This window comes from Rhagoletis zephyria, unplaced genomic scaffold (genome assembly GCF_001687245.7).
Source record: "Rhagoletis zephyria isolate East Lansing unplaced genomic scaffold, Rhagoletis_zephyria_1.1 Rzeph_scaffold_12709, whole genome shotgun sequence".
Taxonomy (NCBI): domain Eukaryota; kingdom Metazoa; phylum Arthropoda; class Insecta; order Diptera; family Tephritidae; genus Rhagoletis; species Rhagoletis zephyria.
Window position 1 is genome coordinate 1 of NW_016169783.1, and position 16857 is coordinate 16857.

General features: G+C 31.3%; 2 protein-coding genes across 14 annotated transcripts; one reads left to right on the plus strand and one right to left on the minus strand.

Moving 5' to 3' along the window:
• Positions 1 to 6854: 6854 nt before the first annotated feature.
• LOC108377791 (protein KRTCAP2 homolog) lies at positions 6855 to 7730 on the minus strand. The gene is made up of 3 exons (XM_017634070.1): positions 7623 to 7730; positions 7253 to 7556; positions 6855 to 7196 (listed from the first exon to the last, which is right to left on the minus strand). The coding sequence occupies exons 1-3, from the start codon at positions 7624 to 7626 to the stop codon at positions 7073 to 7075; spliced, it is 432 nt and encodes a 143-aa protein (XP_017489559.1). The 5' UTR covers positions 7627 to 7730; the 3' UTR covers positions 6855 to 7072.
• A 1960-nt stretch (positions 7731 to 9690) lies between these two features.
• On the plus strand, positions 9691 to 16601 carry LOC108377792 (calcium-independent protein kinase C-like). Of its 13 annotated transcripts, none has more exons than XM_017634080.1 (8): positions 9691 to 9848; positions 9960 to 9997; positions 11321 to 12120; positions 12202 to 12522; positions 14136 to 14329; positions 14392 to 14449; positions 14524 to 14636; positions 16284 to 16601. In XM_017634080.1, exons 4-8 carry the CDS (start codon positions 12369 to 12371, stop codon positions 16359 to 16361), a joined length of 597 nt encoding a protein of 198 aa, XP_017489569.1. In that variant the 5' UTR covers positions 9691 to 9848; positions 9960 to 9997; positions 11321 to 12120; positions 12202 to 12368; the 3' UTR covers positions 16362 to 16601. The 13 variants fall into 13 exon arrangements, with proteins under 13 accessions (XP_017489569.1, XP_017489564.1, XP_017489572.1 ...); XM_017634075.1 differs by lacking the exon at positions 9960 to 9997 and adding an exon at positions 10644 to 10886 and having other exon boundaries at positions 11292 to 12120; XM_017634083.1 differs by lacking the exon at positions 9960 to 9997 and having other exon boundaries at positions 11262 to 12146.
• Positions 16602 to 16857: the final 256 nt, after the last annotated feature.

The following is a 16857-nucleotide window of genomic DNA, read 5'->3' on the forward strand; positions in this document are numbered from 1 at the left end:
GTACATACATATATGTATGGCTCAATCACCGGCTATCGTAACTGAATTATATTGCTGCTATTCAAACTATAGGATTGGCAGCGGAAATTTTATAATTTCATTTATAGCCATTTCCCTTTCTACTTTTTTTTATTTTCTTTTATTTAACGAAATTGTATAACGTCTTAGATATTCATACTCTGCGCTTGTATTCCCAGTCAGTTGACTTTTTCACATAACTTAAAGGTCTATTTACACAAATCAGTGTCGTGTCATTACGGTATCAGTGTCAATTAATATCGATCAGTGTTATCAAGGGTGCGTTCAGAAATGCATCAAGCAAAAGCAACGTCTCTTTTATTTCTAAACTATACGGGCAGGTTCTGCAATTCTCACTTCCGAGTGAATTTCAATCAAATACGCTTTGAATTCAAATTGGGCAGTGGCTGAAATTCACAAATTGCCTAAACTGAAGATTTGCAAAAGCATAACGTAAGTGAAATGCGCAAAACTATCGTTTTCGTCGTAAATATATAGCAATCAAAAGTGAGTGCATGGTATTTTTTGTTTAATATTTGCAATGTTTTGCAAGTTAAATTTTTTTTATTATTTTTTTATGCAAATGTGGTTCATGCTTTAACCGAAACCACATAAGTAAACTTTATACGGAACGTAAAAAATTCTATAAATTTTCATCTAAATTTTGAACTTTTTTATATGAATTTTTAGAAAAAGTTTGGCGTATGAGGTGGTCCTGAAGAAATTAATCGAAAAACTTTGTCTCCATTCAAGTGCATGGGAGTGTATTGTTTTAATATTTTGTATTAATTTTTTGTATTTTGTATTTACTTATCTAAGTGTTATATATGGCTTTCAGATGTAGCTAATCCTCAAAATTATTTCACGCCCAAAAACTAAAAAAAATACCGGAAGTGGAAATATCAGTTTTTGTTAAGACACTCCTTAATTGTAAGTGGCAACTTTTGTAAATTGTTTTTCTTGGTTTGTGGTACCAGGTTGACCGAGCTATGCTTGGACAGCGTATAATTTTTTTGTTTTCAAGTTTTAGGTATCAAATACTGGACATTTAGATGGCTTTAAAAATAATATGTTGGAATAAATTTAAAAAAATTTGGCTTATTATATCTTACAAAGTAAGTGAATTTCATTCCTTTAAAAATTAGGTGGCGACCTCCCATAGAAAGACGTTGGGATGTATAGTACATATATTATTATTAAAATTAACAAGAATACTTGTATTGCAAAAAAACGATGGCAACCCTCACGAAAATATTTTCTTACTAAAGTTCTCAAAAACACCTTTCATTTGACATCCATTTGCGATGTTTTAGCTAAAATTTGTAGGAATGGAAAATAAGTGACTTATATATGTATATAACTTTTTTTGTGCAAACTTATATTACAGTTCCCTTATAACACTTAAAAATCGGTTTAAAATTTTTTGAAAAATAATTTTTTTGATTTTCCTATCAGACCTTTGTCCCTTTATAGCACCTATAGTATAAGTTTGAACCAAAAAAGTGATATACCGTTTAAATAAGTTAAAAAGGCGGACCACGCGCATTTTTCACCTTTTTAGTTTTTACAAACAATAATTGAAAAAATTGTTTTACCAAAGGTCCAATTTCGAACTTCGGAAGGCTAAGTTCGAAAAACAGAAAAATTACTTTTTTAATTATAACTCAATCTCTTAAAAAAAAGTTGCTTTAGTCCAATATCCAGCCAAGCGCTGTACAGTGTAATAATTCGTCATCGTCGACGATCGTCAGCGCATCAGTAACATGGCTGACGACGATGGCCGTATCGTCACTTTTACTGACGATGACGATATTCAATATAGGGCGGAATAAAATCAAATAGGTCTGGCGGCCCTGGAATCTTACCATATTTGGTAACATAAGTNTACATTGCATTTATTCTTTTAAATGATTTTGGGAACTAATCACATCTTAGAAATTTGTGTAAAATTGATTTTTGCTCAATGTTATCATTAAAGATTCAGTTAGTCTAGAATAAATTTACATGGCGTTACCTAATTAATTGGCCAGCGCAATATATTTTTGTTGTGAATTTTTTTATGGGGCTTATAGGCGGCAAAGTGACAATCAGCTGGAAAGGAAAATACAAAAACAAAATATTTTCGCTACTAGCTAAGTTAACGTGTTGAGTAATCATTGACGATTTCTTACGTAAGTTAAGTTATGTCTGGACTAACTGAAGAACCTTAACTTGTTTGCTTGAGTGACTTATCCCACTTTCAAAATAAACATGTCTAGGTATAGCGTTGGTTAGTAAACCTTCTCTCAAACAAAACCTTAGTGCAATGATATTTTTTTTTATAAACAAATACCGTTAAATTGTAATTAGTCTTGTCATCAACTAGATTTTTTCGAAAAGGTGACTTATGCTACTTTCAAAATTAACGTATGTACATATATACATATTTGATTTTGTATGAAGTATTATATTTAATATTTTTTTATTTTATAAGTTTTATGAATTCTTTGTGTCAAACTTTTTGAGAGCTACTTGAGACAGGGATAAACTTAAAATACTAGCCTCTCGATATCGTTCGCATTACTTTTCATTGGCCGTTTGTTCCTATTAAGAACACACTAACAAACACATGCATACATACTTACATATACATATATATACATATGCATATGTAGTATATTATCAGTACTACCAGAAATGAATTCATATTGCGTATCAACAGGATTCTCGTGTATTTTTATGCACATTAGCACTTTTTTTGAATTTTATATACATACATAGTTCATTATGCTCTAAAAACAATCTGTGTGAAAGGTGACAATTTTTGGTTTATATCTTAGGCTCGCCCAAGTGTATCAAAGTTCCATGTGCTCAAAAAATAAAAACTAATTAATACATTTTTTTATAGTTTAAATTCAATTGACTTTATTTGCCATAATTTGGTTTATGGACATTTTTTGTAAAGAATCGTAGTAAGCTAGGATTTTTTTTTTTAGCACATGAACTTTGATGGACTTGGGCGAGAATAAGATATTGACCAAATTTTGCCATCTTTCATACAGATTGATTTTAGAGCATAATGAATTATATTTTCGCTATTACCAATAAAAATTCTAAAAAACGGATTTTCGGTCCACGCACAAAAAATGCATACCTATTTAGGTAACTACCTTAGATGTTTCAATAACACATCGGAACGAAGGTTCGACCGTTTTTGTTTAATATTTTTTTTTTAGTGATCGCAAAATATGCAAAAAGCAAAGAACTAAATTGTGTATTAAGGAGCAAGTAAAACATGTTATAAACAACAAAATGTCTTAATAAAACCCCAATGCATGTACATAAATAAAAAATATCAACAATGCGTGTAGAAACAAAAAAAAAAATATTTGTGGTGTAAAACTAAATGGGTAATATAAGCATATGTACATACAAATGTAGCTTAAAACTGTAAAAAAATACTAATATTCAATGTAAATTTGAGGCATATTTATTAAAAAACACATCTACATACATACTTCGAAATGCACATAATATGCTATATACCTACATATGTTTAACCATATCGGATTAACCGAAGCATTCAAAACTGCTTGATAACGATAACTAAAAATGGTTAGGATGCAGCTAAAAAAAAAAAATAAACAACTGAGAACAAAGCGTTAACAAGAGCGCTAATCACCGCATCGCATTTGATCGAAGAACACTCATGTGTACATACTTAATTATGTACATATGTACTAACATTTACATACATAACTACATATATGCGTACTTATGTAAATGTATATATTAGGTGAATAAGCATTTACTGTGGATGTGCCTACCAAGCCACAACCAAATCTATACCAAGCAAAACTAATTGTGTATTGCCCATGCAAAAATACAGCAAATTTAAAGAAAAAAAGAAACAACCAAATATACAAAAATATTTAAATAATAATTATTTATATCTTAGCACTTTTGGTTATTTCAATACAATCGATATGCATAAATACATATTTTACATACAAGCAAATTATAAATTAAAAGTGTTAAGTCAGTTAACTTAAAATAAGAGAATGCATAAAGTAATGCTACAACATATGTACTTACATACATACACAATTGTATACATATGTACATAGATACATACATACATAGATATGTATATTTGACGAAATTAAACTGAAATGCAGTAATGAGTTTTAAAATCTATGAACTCCAATAGGAAGGAAACGAGCGCAAAGGCGTCAACGGACGCAAAGGCGTCATTAACGAAATACATACATACAGACCTACATATGTATGTATACAAGTAGTTTATGCGCTGAAACATACACACACAAATTCATAAAACCTAATTAAATGGAGATATGAGGACTAAGACAGATAGCTATCGACGATTGTAGAAGTACTAGTTGTTAGTGTTTTTAGTATTGTGAAATGTATGTATGGATGTCAGTGAATACATAAAAAAATAATGCGCAAATCATTATCAAAATTATGCAATTAATTAATGCATTCAACTTGATGTATTCCAAAAGTATAGCATGTAAACACATACACATACACATACATAAACATATAAATACATACAAATATATTAGTCGCTAAAATATAAGAAAAGTATACATGCAAACGATACTGAAAATTAAAAAAAATAATAATAATAATAATGTTAATAAAAAAACATTCAAATACAAAAAATAAAACAAAAAAGTGATTGCAAAACATAAAATTTGAATGGTCTTAAAACTAATCAACAAATATTAAGAACACTTAAACGAACTAACGATTATTAAATATACTAATGAGTGCAGGTTATAGTACATACATAACTGAATGAATGAAAAACTAAAATGAAACCCCTAATAAACTTAATTATAAAAATTACAAGAAAAAATAATATTACAAAATAAATGTGTTTTTATTTTGGGACATGGTAATTAATTATACATACATACATATATACATATATTCAGGAATATGCAAAAAAATTTAAAAATTATATTATATGAGAGATATTTTAGCTCCAAAAAGAGTTTTCGTTAACTTATAAAATGTCATATCGCACACCGTCTTCAAAAGAGTCACAACTCAAAAAAATACGTTCGCCAGAAAATGCGAAACTACTATTTCGTAGAACATGCTAATCATATGGGCAAGGTTTCTAACAAATTATAACAAAAATTTGCTCCAGCTTTTGCTGAAAGGTAAATAAAAGCTCTGTGTACATTTTTAGCGCATAATTTCAAAATTGTCAAATTTTGAGTTGTGACTCTTTGAAAACGGTGTGCAATATATTATTAAAATAAGCCTCCGGTTTTTTTTAATGAGGGTTTGCGCCGAAATATTCGATTTTCGAGCATTCCATAAAAAAGGTATATCATATTTATTGCCTGACTAATTGCCTTCCCGGAAGAATTTTTAAGCGCAAATATATTTCAAATATGAAGTTAGCACATATGTACATAAATCGATTTTGCACATGATTTTACTTAATGATACATATTTTTTACAACGACAAAAATGAATTAAGCGTTATCGATCATTTTCACCTGTGGACAACAACGAAGCCCACATCCGGAGTATTTTGAATTTAACAAAATATCAGTGAATGGGCGGTTAGTTGCATGTTACTAGTTTTACTTTCGATAGTCTCGACACCAACTTTTCCTAAAAAAAAAGTGGTGTAAATCTTAATCCATGAAACGGATATTCGTACAAATTTCATACAAACACACGTGTCACTTACAAACAATTTCATTATGATTACTTAAACTTTTTGAAATAAAAGTATTCTCAAAAGTTTTGTTGTGTTGTTAATAATTACTAATGACAGTGCTACCTAACCTAATCTAACCTTTTAGAATTACCATTAATTTCGCTAAAGTTTTACTTAACACACAGCAACTAAAATTTATGGTAGACTAGAGCTGTCCCGTACAAACAGGCAATTTATTTGGGATCCTTCGGGCCCACGCGAATATTGCAGAAAAGAATTTTTTTGTTTTTGGTTACTACTTTATCATACAAACTTAATCTACTACTTAAATACTTCGCTTTTTAACTTTTTACTTTTCCTTTAATTAGAACTGTAAACTAGTAAATTCGTAAGCTTTGTTCCGTACTCCTTTTAGGAAACCACCAAAATTTTTGATATTTTTCACTCGGCTTCAACTCAGTTTGAAATGGAATTTACTAGCTTTTCGCGTTCTTTCCGTTTTCCAAGCTCCCGTACGTGCCATTCTAATCTCTAGGTTCACTTTTGTGAAAGCTCATATTGATACAGGGAGCAAGATAAATTAAAAATACAATTTCCAAAAGTATTAAGGCACTTGTTTTGTCTCTTCCCTTTTATATTCAAAGAAAGGCAAAATTGCTAAGTCCAAAAGAGGAACGGAAAATTCTATAAGGCCAATATACTCGTAATACGAAATCTTTTAATTAATGGCGAATGCGTCTTTAAACACGCAAAATTTTGTTTTTTTTTTCGTCTCCTATAAATTTTGTATAATTGGCGATATATGCACATATGTATATACTATCAGGCAGGTTTTGCAATTCACTTCCGAGTGAATTTCAACCCCTAGTAATTTGAAACCAAAGCGAATTAGAATGAAATTTACTCGGAAGTGAATTGCAGAACCTGCCTGTATATCTTGAAGAAATATCCGATTCTAGGCAAGGTTAAGTAGACACTACAACAGTGGGGAATACGAAATCTGAACGGTCAAGGACCGTCACTCCAATAGCATTTCCAAAAAGAATTCATATGCTGTTACAACTGCCATGATCAAGAGATTAGTTCCATAGTCATCACAAGATTAGGGGACAACCTGCCGCGAAATCAGGATATCGAAATACTGGCACTTATGACAAGTTAAGTATAATTTTTTATTTTCTTAATTAAAATTTTACAAAAAGTTTAACTTAACAAGATTGCAGGCTTAAGAAGGCATATTTACGAATGTTCACTGAGATGAGTAATACAATTTAATTTTTAAATAAATACTTAAAAAGACATGGCCAACACAAGTACGCTTAAGGCATATCGTTTGCAAAATGTAGTTGGCCACTAGATGTAAACGCTTTACTTATTTTTCTTGCCCCCGCCCCGCCGAACAGGCGCTTGCTCTACGGCAATAGCATTTTTATTGTGATATTTATTAGATATGCGATTTATAAAGTACAAAGCGCCGATACAAAATATAATGCTGAAATAGAAAACGTATCAATTAACTGATCCGATCATAACCAATGATGTACATACCATGTTGTGGCACAAACTCGATGTACCACCCCGGATGCCACTGTAGCCAGCGATAAGCAAGTCAATATTTCCGGTATGAACTTGGCTTGGAAGTCATTGCCGAATACAAGCATTTCCATATTCGACACAGCGGTAAGCGCGAACACAAATAACCACGAACCAATGAATCCACCAATAATTGTATTCATTTGGGTATCTGTGATCCAACCGGAATAGAACCGCATAGTGGCGAATATGACCAAACTCAGTATGCAGGATATCACTGCCGAAACGAGATTACTGCTACCACTCTTGGTTTCCACACCTGTTTTCGTGCAGTAAATAATTGTTAAATAACACGGATTAAATTAATTATTAAATATAAACTTACCCATTTTGGAACTACGATAGATTCAATTCACAAATTATTAAAAACGCCTACGGTGAATTTTATCAAAAGCCGACTCAGCTTCCACAATTGCAAACAAAGCGCAGGGTTGCATTTCAAGTGTATTGAAATTGTGGACCCCGTAAACCCTGTTTTCAGATAAAGAAATCTATGCCATATGGTAAGTTCTATGGTGAGTAACTTTTTTGAAATGGTGAATAATCAATCCGCCTCCCTCAGACGTGGTAAACAAATCGAACAACCACAACAACATATATCGATATCGTTATTTTATCGAGCAAGAATAAAAAATCAAAATACATAATATCGTTCCGTTTCAGAGCTACATAAGTTAACGAAATAAAACACAACTTTAACGTCGTTGGCTTTGTGCCAATCGGTAACTTTCTTCTCCGTGGTGAGACAGGTTGGAAAAATGTATTGTGGTGTACAAATAAATTGAATTTTGCTGTGCCAAATTTTTAGTTTGATCTTTCGAAATTTTCTATCACAACGCTTTTATCAACTTGCAATGTTGTATGTCCAGACCGTAATTTTTTTCTATCAATTGGCACAGGCTCTATCCAGTTTATTTCTATTAGAAAAGAGCAAAGCAAATTAAGTTCAAAGTTTGTTTAGATCAAAAGTAAAACAAATAAAAATCAGTGAAAAATTCACGCTGGCTCTTATTTTAACCTCAAATTATTGCATTTTTCGGAAACTTTTATTGAGGTCAAAATTTTTTTGAAATGAAAAAACCGGTTAGAAAAATCAAGATTTCAAAAAATCCACCAAGAGATATCGATAAAAAAAAGGTGGAAACCAGTTTGGATAGACCGAGTCAATCACCCTAGTGCAAATACATATGGGATCTTCAAAGTGATAAACTCCTGATAAACTTGATAAAGTGATAAATTTATCATTTTGATAAATGAAGTGTCAAACTTTGTATGGAAATCTATTTAACCAAAGTTTATCTCTTTATCAAACGACTTGGTGGATAAATGTATAAATTTCAGCAAAACATTGAAGTGAATACAGATTTATTTTTTGGCATACATAAAAATTAAAAAGGAGGCCAAAAAAATGTATAGGGGTCTTCATCTAAAGTGATAAAAAAAAATTGCTTAAATTTATCAGTTTATCCGCATTATTTTAAGAATGCACCTTGGTAAATAATTGCATTATTTTTTATTCATTTAATTGTTTATTATTTAACTTATATGGCTAGTTACTCTTCATTCTCGTCCATTGTGTTCATGTGCTTTTATGTGTTCGTGGCAAAAGCAAATAAAAAAACCTGTAGGGGTTGAATCGTCATGCCTTAAGTTTTAACTGTAAATCGTGGTATTTGGACAATCTTCAGTTGTTTTAAATTACCTCCTAGTACAAATTACAGTTTTGTCAAAATTTCATATTTGAAAGAATAAATTAAAATATCTCTTTTGGCTTTTAGAAGTGAATTTTTAACTGGATAAAAAGGGTCATTTGCATTCCAATCATACGGTTAAAACCTTTACATTCCAAAAAGGGCTTCGTATTTGAAGCCTTCCTTTTTTTCCTTTTTTGTTAAAATAAAGTTTTCTTAGGAATTTACAGTTTTTGAAAAATAAAATCAGACAGCACTGTTCAGCACATAACTTTAAAAATTTGCTATTCCCCACTGCTGTAGGCAGTTTGCCACTTCATTCTCGCCTTAAAAATGGATCTGCAGTATTGGGGAATGTTGCGTGGGTGTTAGGGGTGCCTGCTATTCTCTTGGGGTTTTTGGTAATCAAAATTAGCGATAACAAATGTTAGCTGCTGATTGCATTTAAGATTTGTTCGCTTTTTTTAAGGTTTTAAATTTTTCAAATAGAGCCTTAACGATATGTGCCCTGAATGTACATATGTATGTAAATAAGTAAAAGCGTTCTTTTCCAAAACGATCCCCCAAAAACTCGCAATAATAAAAACAGTATGGCACCGCATTGTTATGACCACAGGTATTTGGGAGTCAGATGTTTGCTTTACAAAAAAGCTCCACATGCGAACCTGCATTAAGCTCCATTCAGTGGAAATACCAATTCCATTCATTGCGCTTTGCTCCACATTCGCTGAAAATCCAAAGTCTTTAGTCGCGAAGAAAATTCGTGTATTTCATATTCAAAATTAAAAATATAGTGGAAAACAAAGCCTAATAATTATAAAATTAAGCACAAATACAAGTTCAAATGAAATACTAACGAAGTAATTAGAAATTTTGTGAATTATATTGGGTTGTGCATTAAAAAAGTGAAAATTTCGCAAACGACTTTTGTATTTGACTTCTTTCCATTTTCTGCTTCTTTCTCTACACAGTTTCCTCATATTTTGTGCACCCACTTTTTGTGCAAATAGTAAGGAAAAGTTTTTCGTTGGAAAATTCTTCCAGAGCGAATTATAGAATTTCTGCTGGAATTTGCATTTTATTAAAAGTCAGAGGAAAATATTTTAGAAGATATGTTTGCAAAATAAGAAAAATATAAGATGTCGGAAAAATTGTTCATACCTTCTTGCAAGAGAACTAATAATACTAAAATATATGTAAATGCATTTGTACATACATACTTATTTATGTATGTAATTAACGAATCTCGAATGTGAGAAGATCAAGAATTTGTGGTGTCTGCGCAAACGAACGAAGCACAAAAAGCAATCGAATATGAGTGAAGGAATTTAAGTCGAAAGCAAATATTGAAGTAGTGGAAGAAGCATTTAGATACGAAGCTCTAATGGACAAACGAAGCATAGTGACTAGGGACAATGGTATATAAAAAAAAAAAACGAAAACAAATTTATCCAAGTACAACCAAAAAACCTTTTGATTTTAAACATTAAGACATCTAATAATTTAAGTGTGGTAAATACCTTAATAAGTAAATCCTACCATAAGTGAGCGTGTGTTTGTGTACGCGCGCAAATAGGAAGGGGGAAGTGGAAGTGAAATATCTTCCGTTCTTTTTCCACTCTGCTACATATTTCTTTCTAATATACCAACATTAGAAACAGCAAAAAAAAAACGGGAAGAACGTCAAAAGTGGAGGAAGGAACCAACTATTAAGACAGCCAACTAGCTAGCCACCAAGTCTTCAGTCAATCAAGTTACCAAGAATGAGAATAAGGCCAGAAGCATGAGGCAAAGCAAGAAGTAAAGTAGCAAATTAAAAGTAGCGAGGAAAAATACCTACATACTTACTTAGTATAACAAAACTAGCAACCCAAAAGCACAAGAGCAAAAGTACTCATGTGAGTATGTATGTATGTACATATGTTTGTAGCATATGAACGCATCTACATTTGTATTTACATATACATATGGTGTACATATATATGTACATACATACATACTATGTGTGTTTGTACAAATTTAGAAGATAACATAACAAGTTAGACACAGCCACAAATTCATATGAGCCTCTAGCCAAATAAATATCACTGCATTAGCGTTGACGAAAAACAGTTGCAACACTGTCATAATGTTTTTGTTTTTAAGAAAATATAATTTTTTAGTGTAATTGCATAAATAGAAATTCAAGGATATATGTACATACATATGTATGATGTATCAACTTGTCTATTATCTATACATATGTACATATGTACATACACATATGTATGTAGTATGTAGATTCTTATTCACTAGAGCTGCAGTTACAAATAAGCAAAATCCTGAACAACAGAACCTAAAGTGGCAACCAAAAAGAACCTGCAACATTATGATTTAATAAGCAGCTAGGAGTAGAAAAATAGCATAAATCTTATTCGCGAATACAAGAAAAAATAATAATGCACATAGTATGTATGTAAATGTAACGCACAATACGATAAAAGTGTTGCGAAGGCGAACTTGAATTGACATTAAATGGGCAAAGTGCGCAACAATCGCACAAACGACGAACGAAAGCAGCATCAACAACAACAGCAACGGCAGTATCGACAACAGCAGAGGCACAAACATAAAAGTGTAATTAGGTGAATTACACACACACGCACACAATTGAAACAGAATAATTTTTATGAATTGGATTCATTTGCCACTTGAAGGCGAAAGTGAATGCGAAAAAGTACACAAAGTGGAAGCAGCAAACAAGAAATTCATACATATATGTATGTGTATTTAACACAAAAAAAAAAAAAATACTGTGCAATATAGTATGCATGTATGGTTAATAAATTATTTTAATATCAATACCGTAGAAAAAAACGAATATTTACAATTGAATCCACCCAAAAATATTTAAAAAAATATTTAAAAAATAACGTAAACGCTTGCATTCGTTAAATTATCAGTGATCTTGTTTTAAAAAAGGCGCACGCGCGCCCCACCGTTTCTCTACAGCAGCAGCAGAGTAAAATTGTGCGTGTGCGTGTGTGTGTGTGTGTGGTATTGTGCGCGCAACTCGGAGGATTTCCGTTTCATTATCACCTTTTGAATTGGTCTTCGTCAACGATAAAATAGCCTTGCTGTTATCGAATCATTGTGAGTTCCGGTTTACACATGCATATGTACATATCTACATAAGCACTGTATTTATATAATCCATTTATTTCGTGCACACAGGATATATCTTTCGAAACATTTTGTGAAACTGCAAACGCGACATCTGCCAACGATTAGTGCGATCCCACAACTTCCGTTTAAATATCGTTCCTAAGCTCGTTCATTGTGCATCCTTTGCAGTGGTATCCTTTCCATTTGAAACGCTTTTAATAAATTTGATCTACACAATGTTTACGGGAAAATTACAAATAAAAGTTTGTGAGGCAATCGGGCTACGACCAACCGATTTTCAAAAGCGCCACAATTTGACATTCGGAAAGTTGGCCGACGAACAGCCGATCGATCCTTACATATCGATCGATGTCGACGATAATCATTTTGGTAAGCACAATTTATCGGTATCTTTTAGTGTTAAAATTTTAATTTTGCGTACGAATAATGACCGATTTTTTAATAATTTTTTAATCTGAAGAAAGGTACCGCAACTGCCGCAATTGTTAAAATATTTAATGTAAACTTATTGAAAAGTCGACGTTCAATAATAATTTTAATTTTTTAACGAACAACCAACGATAAAATACTTGTTGGTATTAGTTTGTACCAAAAACCACTTAGAACCCATCTGGGACTTACCTGTCGTCACCGATGTGAATTCTGACTCTGTAATTTAATAGTAAATTCTTCAGTTAAGCGTTATGCAAGGCTAGCATTAATATTCCCGATGACAGTTAAGTCTTAGGTGGATAGGGGTGATATCAGAATCTCATTTTTGTGAAAAGTCCATATAGAGGGTATTGAATATAAGCGCTCGATATTAATTTTGTCATCTGTGTCGATCTTTGCTACAAACGGGCATTTCCATAACGTCGAACATGACCATCGAACGTAATCTAAAACTTTGTTTTTTTACAATAAGCTTAACTTATAGCTCTTAATTCTGCATTGATGTCTCTTTAAAATGGTTTTGATATTACCCAAATTTAAATGATTTATGTATTTTTTTTTTTATTTAATTTTAATCACTGTCGCACGCGATATTTCTTTCCATCGTGATATTTTCGTTAAGATTGCTTTTAAACGAATTTTTTAAGGCAATTAATACATTAATTTATATCGAACACACTTGGTCACTGGGATGTAGTGGTTAACAGTGCGCGCTACCATACCGAAGGGCCCGGTTCGACCCAACATCAAAAAATAGGAGGCGACATAAAACTGTAGGTCCTCCATTTTGTGTAATAACATCAAGACGCACAGCACAAATTGCAGGAAAAGCTGGCCTAATACTTAGCAAAAGTATAAGCGCCAAAATATTATTATTAATAAAAAAATATATACATATATTTTTATTAAGTACATTTGTCACCAAATTAAAGGGAGTGCGATATTTTGAAGTTTTGAATGTATTTCTTTTATTTGTTTAATATGCAATAATTTTTATAAAAGTATTATCTAGCAAAAATCCCATAAATACGAATTTAAAATTTTCTACAAAAATTAAATAATTCGAAATTTTTACCAAAAGTTTTATTGCCTATTGTACTTTAGTACAATAAAGTGCAAGCTTGAAGTTGTTAACATTGCATTTGGAATTTGATTTATTAACGGTGCTAGGCATTTTCTTCTATATAAAAAAAAAAACAAATATAGAAGAAAATACGTCAACAAAAAATTATTCAAAATTAATGAATGCCAAATTGTTCTAAAAATTCTGAATAAAAATTTAGACAGTTTTGTGAATGTTGGTACAAAGTTTCAAGTTCGGATTTATGTGGTTTTTGTTAGATAATGAGCTATGCTACTATAAAAAATTAATAAGCATCAAACAAACAAAAGAAAAATAGTAAAAACTGGTGAACACATCGCACTCCTATTATTTTGGGGACAACTACATATACATATGAACATATATGTACATACATATATGTATGTATGTACATATGTACTTATGTTTCATACATTAATTTTCACTTTAAAAATACAACTTTTTTTAGATCGCTCTACAACGCGACCCAAGACATTCGATCCAGTTTGGAATGAGCAATTCGTTCACGATGTTACCAATGCAAAAAATATTAATTTGACGGTATTTCACGACGCAGCGCTGCCACCGGATGATTTTGTTGCCAATTGCCAAATACCTTTTGAAGATATTATGCAAAATGAAACGGGTGTACTTGATCTATGGGTAAGCAACAATTTTGAAATTAAAAAAAAAAAAAACAGAACTAAATCGAATTCGCATTGCAGGTGAATTTGGAGCCACAGGGTAAACTACATATTATAATCGAATTAAAGAATCGAGTTGGTATGTAATTTTTTAGGTCTTTCTTTTTTTTTTGGAAGCGCACATACCAATTGATAAACTTTTTCTTGATATAGATTCCAATAAGGATGTTGCTGAAGTGGTGGAAGCGGTTACCCAAAACAAAGAATTCAAAGAGCGCGCTGGTTTCAATCGCCGTCGCGGTGCCATGCGGCGGCGTGTGCATCAGGTTAGAAATCATTGCGTATGCCAAATAACAACATATCCCTAGCTTAGAGTGAAAAGTTGTCCGATTTAAAAATTGTATAGCCATTTTCTTCAAGTATTTCTCAAAAATTTTAATACAACATTTTGCCTGTTTAAAGCAAAGCAAAACTCCATACGAATCAGAGGGATTCGATCTATATGAAAAGATTTCGTAGGTACTATTTGGCCTTATTGAATTTTCGGGAGAAAACCTAAAATGAGGACCTTTAATCTTTTCGAAATGATGGATTTTTAATTTCTCTAGCCTCCTGTATCAAAATATCAGTTTTCATAAAGAGTGGAATTAGCAACTTTTCACTCTAAGCTAGCGATACTATCTTTTGTTTTCATTACTTCTCCTAACCCATTTATGTATTTCGAAATCCGTGTTATTTTTTTACATGTGTAGAACGAAATATATGTTCATACATATGAATCATTATTTTGCAAATAGTACGGATGTAAGGAAAACATATCACTGTTTAAAAGGGAAAAAAACATTTTTGGCACTTTCGAAAATTTTGCTGACACTTATGTACTATATTAGACTGCATCACCAAAAAAAGTTGTGGGCTTCTGGCCTATTATATTTTAAGACTTCTACCAAAATATTTCGGAAAATATTAAGATTTACATAAGTGAGCTAGACCGGTTTGAAAATACCTCTAAAATTGCAGTTTTTTATGAATAAAAAAAGTTTCTTAAAGGATTTTTTGGAAAAAATCCCCTCAGATTATAAACCAGTTTAAGCTTAAAAAATCTACATAAAAATATTAAAATTTTGTAACAACGGAATCATAATAACGAGAGTTTTGATGCTGTTTTATTAATTTTTTCAAAGAGTTGAGTTAGAAAAACTTGTATAACTGCTCCAAAAGTTTACCGATATAGACTTATGAGGTATCAGTGGAAATATATTTTATCACGCTTTTTATTTCTTTGCAAAAAACTCACCTCCCAACTTTTTCTTTATCAAATACCAACACATCTTAATTCAACATGGAATGACACCCGTTTATCTTACCTTCCTCTTTCATACTTTGAATGAGCTTATTCGCAAAGAAACTAAATAGGTGAGCAAATACCTTACCAATTATACCTCGGAAGTCTAAATTGGTAAGGTTTTGGCTGAGTTATTCAAGTTTTTCTTAAACCAGTCTTTGAAAAAAGTTCAAAAACAGCATCGAAAATCGCATTATTATGATACCGTAGACAATTTTTTTAAAAATATTTGTATATAAATTTTTTAAGCTTAAACTGTTTGGTCATCTGAGGTGATTAAAAAAAAAATACTCAAAAAAACTAATTTTATTAATAAACAACTAAATTTTTGGAGGTATTTGCAATTTGCAGTCATCCGCAAATGTGTCAACCTTTAATATAAAAAACCCACCCAAACTAAATATATTCATATCTCTGCAAAAATGTTTTCCTGATATACATACATACACACATACATATATAGGTATTTCCTAATTTCGTGCATAGAACTTACAAAAAAAGTTTTAGTTTAAGTTTGTTTTAAATTATGAAGTCAATTTTTAAAATAATGACAAATAAGCATACATACATAAATACATACGTAAACACATAGATAGTAAAAAACATTATTTATTTGCGCTCTTAACAGGTAAACGGACACAAGTTTATGGCGACTTTCTTGCGACAGCCGACTTTTTGTTCCCATTGCCAAAAATTTATTTGGTAAGTACACGGCGCGTATTTGCCACAGAAAAGTCAACGCATGCGACAAATCGCTGTGGCGTTGGAGGTATAAAATCATCCTTACCATAAACCTGCTATTTACCATAATCATATTAAAATATATTCTTAATTTATACGCTCATAACAGTGAATAACTGTATTTAGTTACTATCCTTTTCACCATTTGGTTATCGCAGTATAATTTGGTCACATTACACTTCCGGTTCTTATTGAATTTTCTTGTTTTCACAACTATTTAGCCAATTAGAATGTAGTTTTTTTTGGGTAAAATTAGGTAATTATTTCAAAGTTTAATTTTAAATTTATTTGGTACAAACAATACTTACATACATACATATATATATACATAAATATTAAATGTTTTATGTTATATTTGTTTGGTGCGAACATAGATACATGCATACAAGCATACATATAAGTATTTTTATTATTTATTTATTTGGGTGTAGTTTGGCGCTGGATAAACAAAATTACAAAAA

Coding starts and splice junctions, on each gene's coding strand:
- LOC108377791 (XM_017634070.1), bottom strand. Junction 7,197..7,252: donor CGAGTTTGTGCCACAACATG/GTATGTACATCA, acceptor TTTCTATTTCAG/CATTATATTTTGTATCGGCG.
- LOC108377792 (XM_017634080.1), top strand. CDS start 12,369: ATGTTTACGGGAAAATTACAAATAAAAGTTTGTGAGGCAATCGGGCTA. Junction 12,523..14,135: donor TGTCGACGATAATCATTTTG/GTAAGCACAATT, acceptor AACTTTTTTTAG/ATCGCTCTACAACGCGACCC. Junction 14,330..14,391: donor CGGGTGTACTTGATCTATGG/GTAAGCAACAAT, acceptor TTCGCATTGCAG/GTGAATTTGGAGCCACAGGG.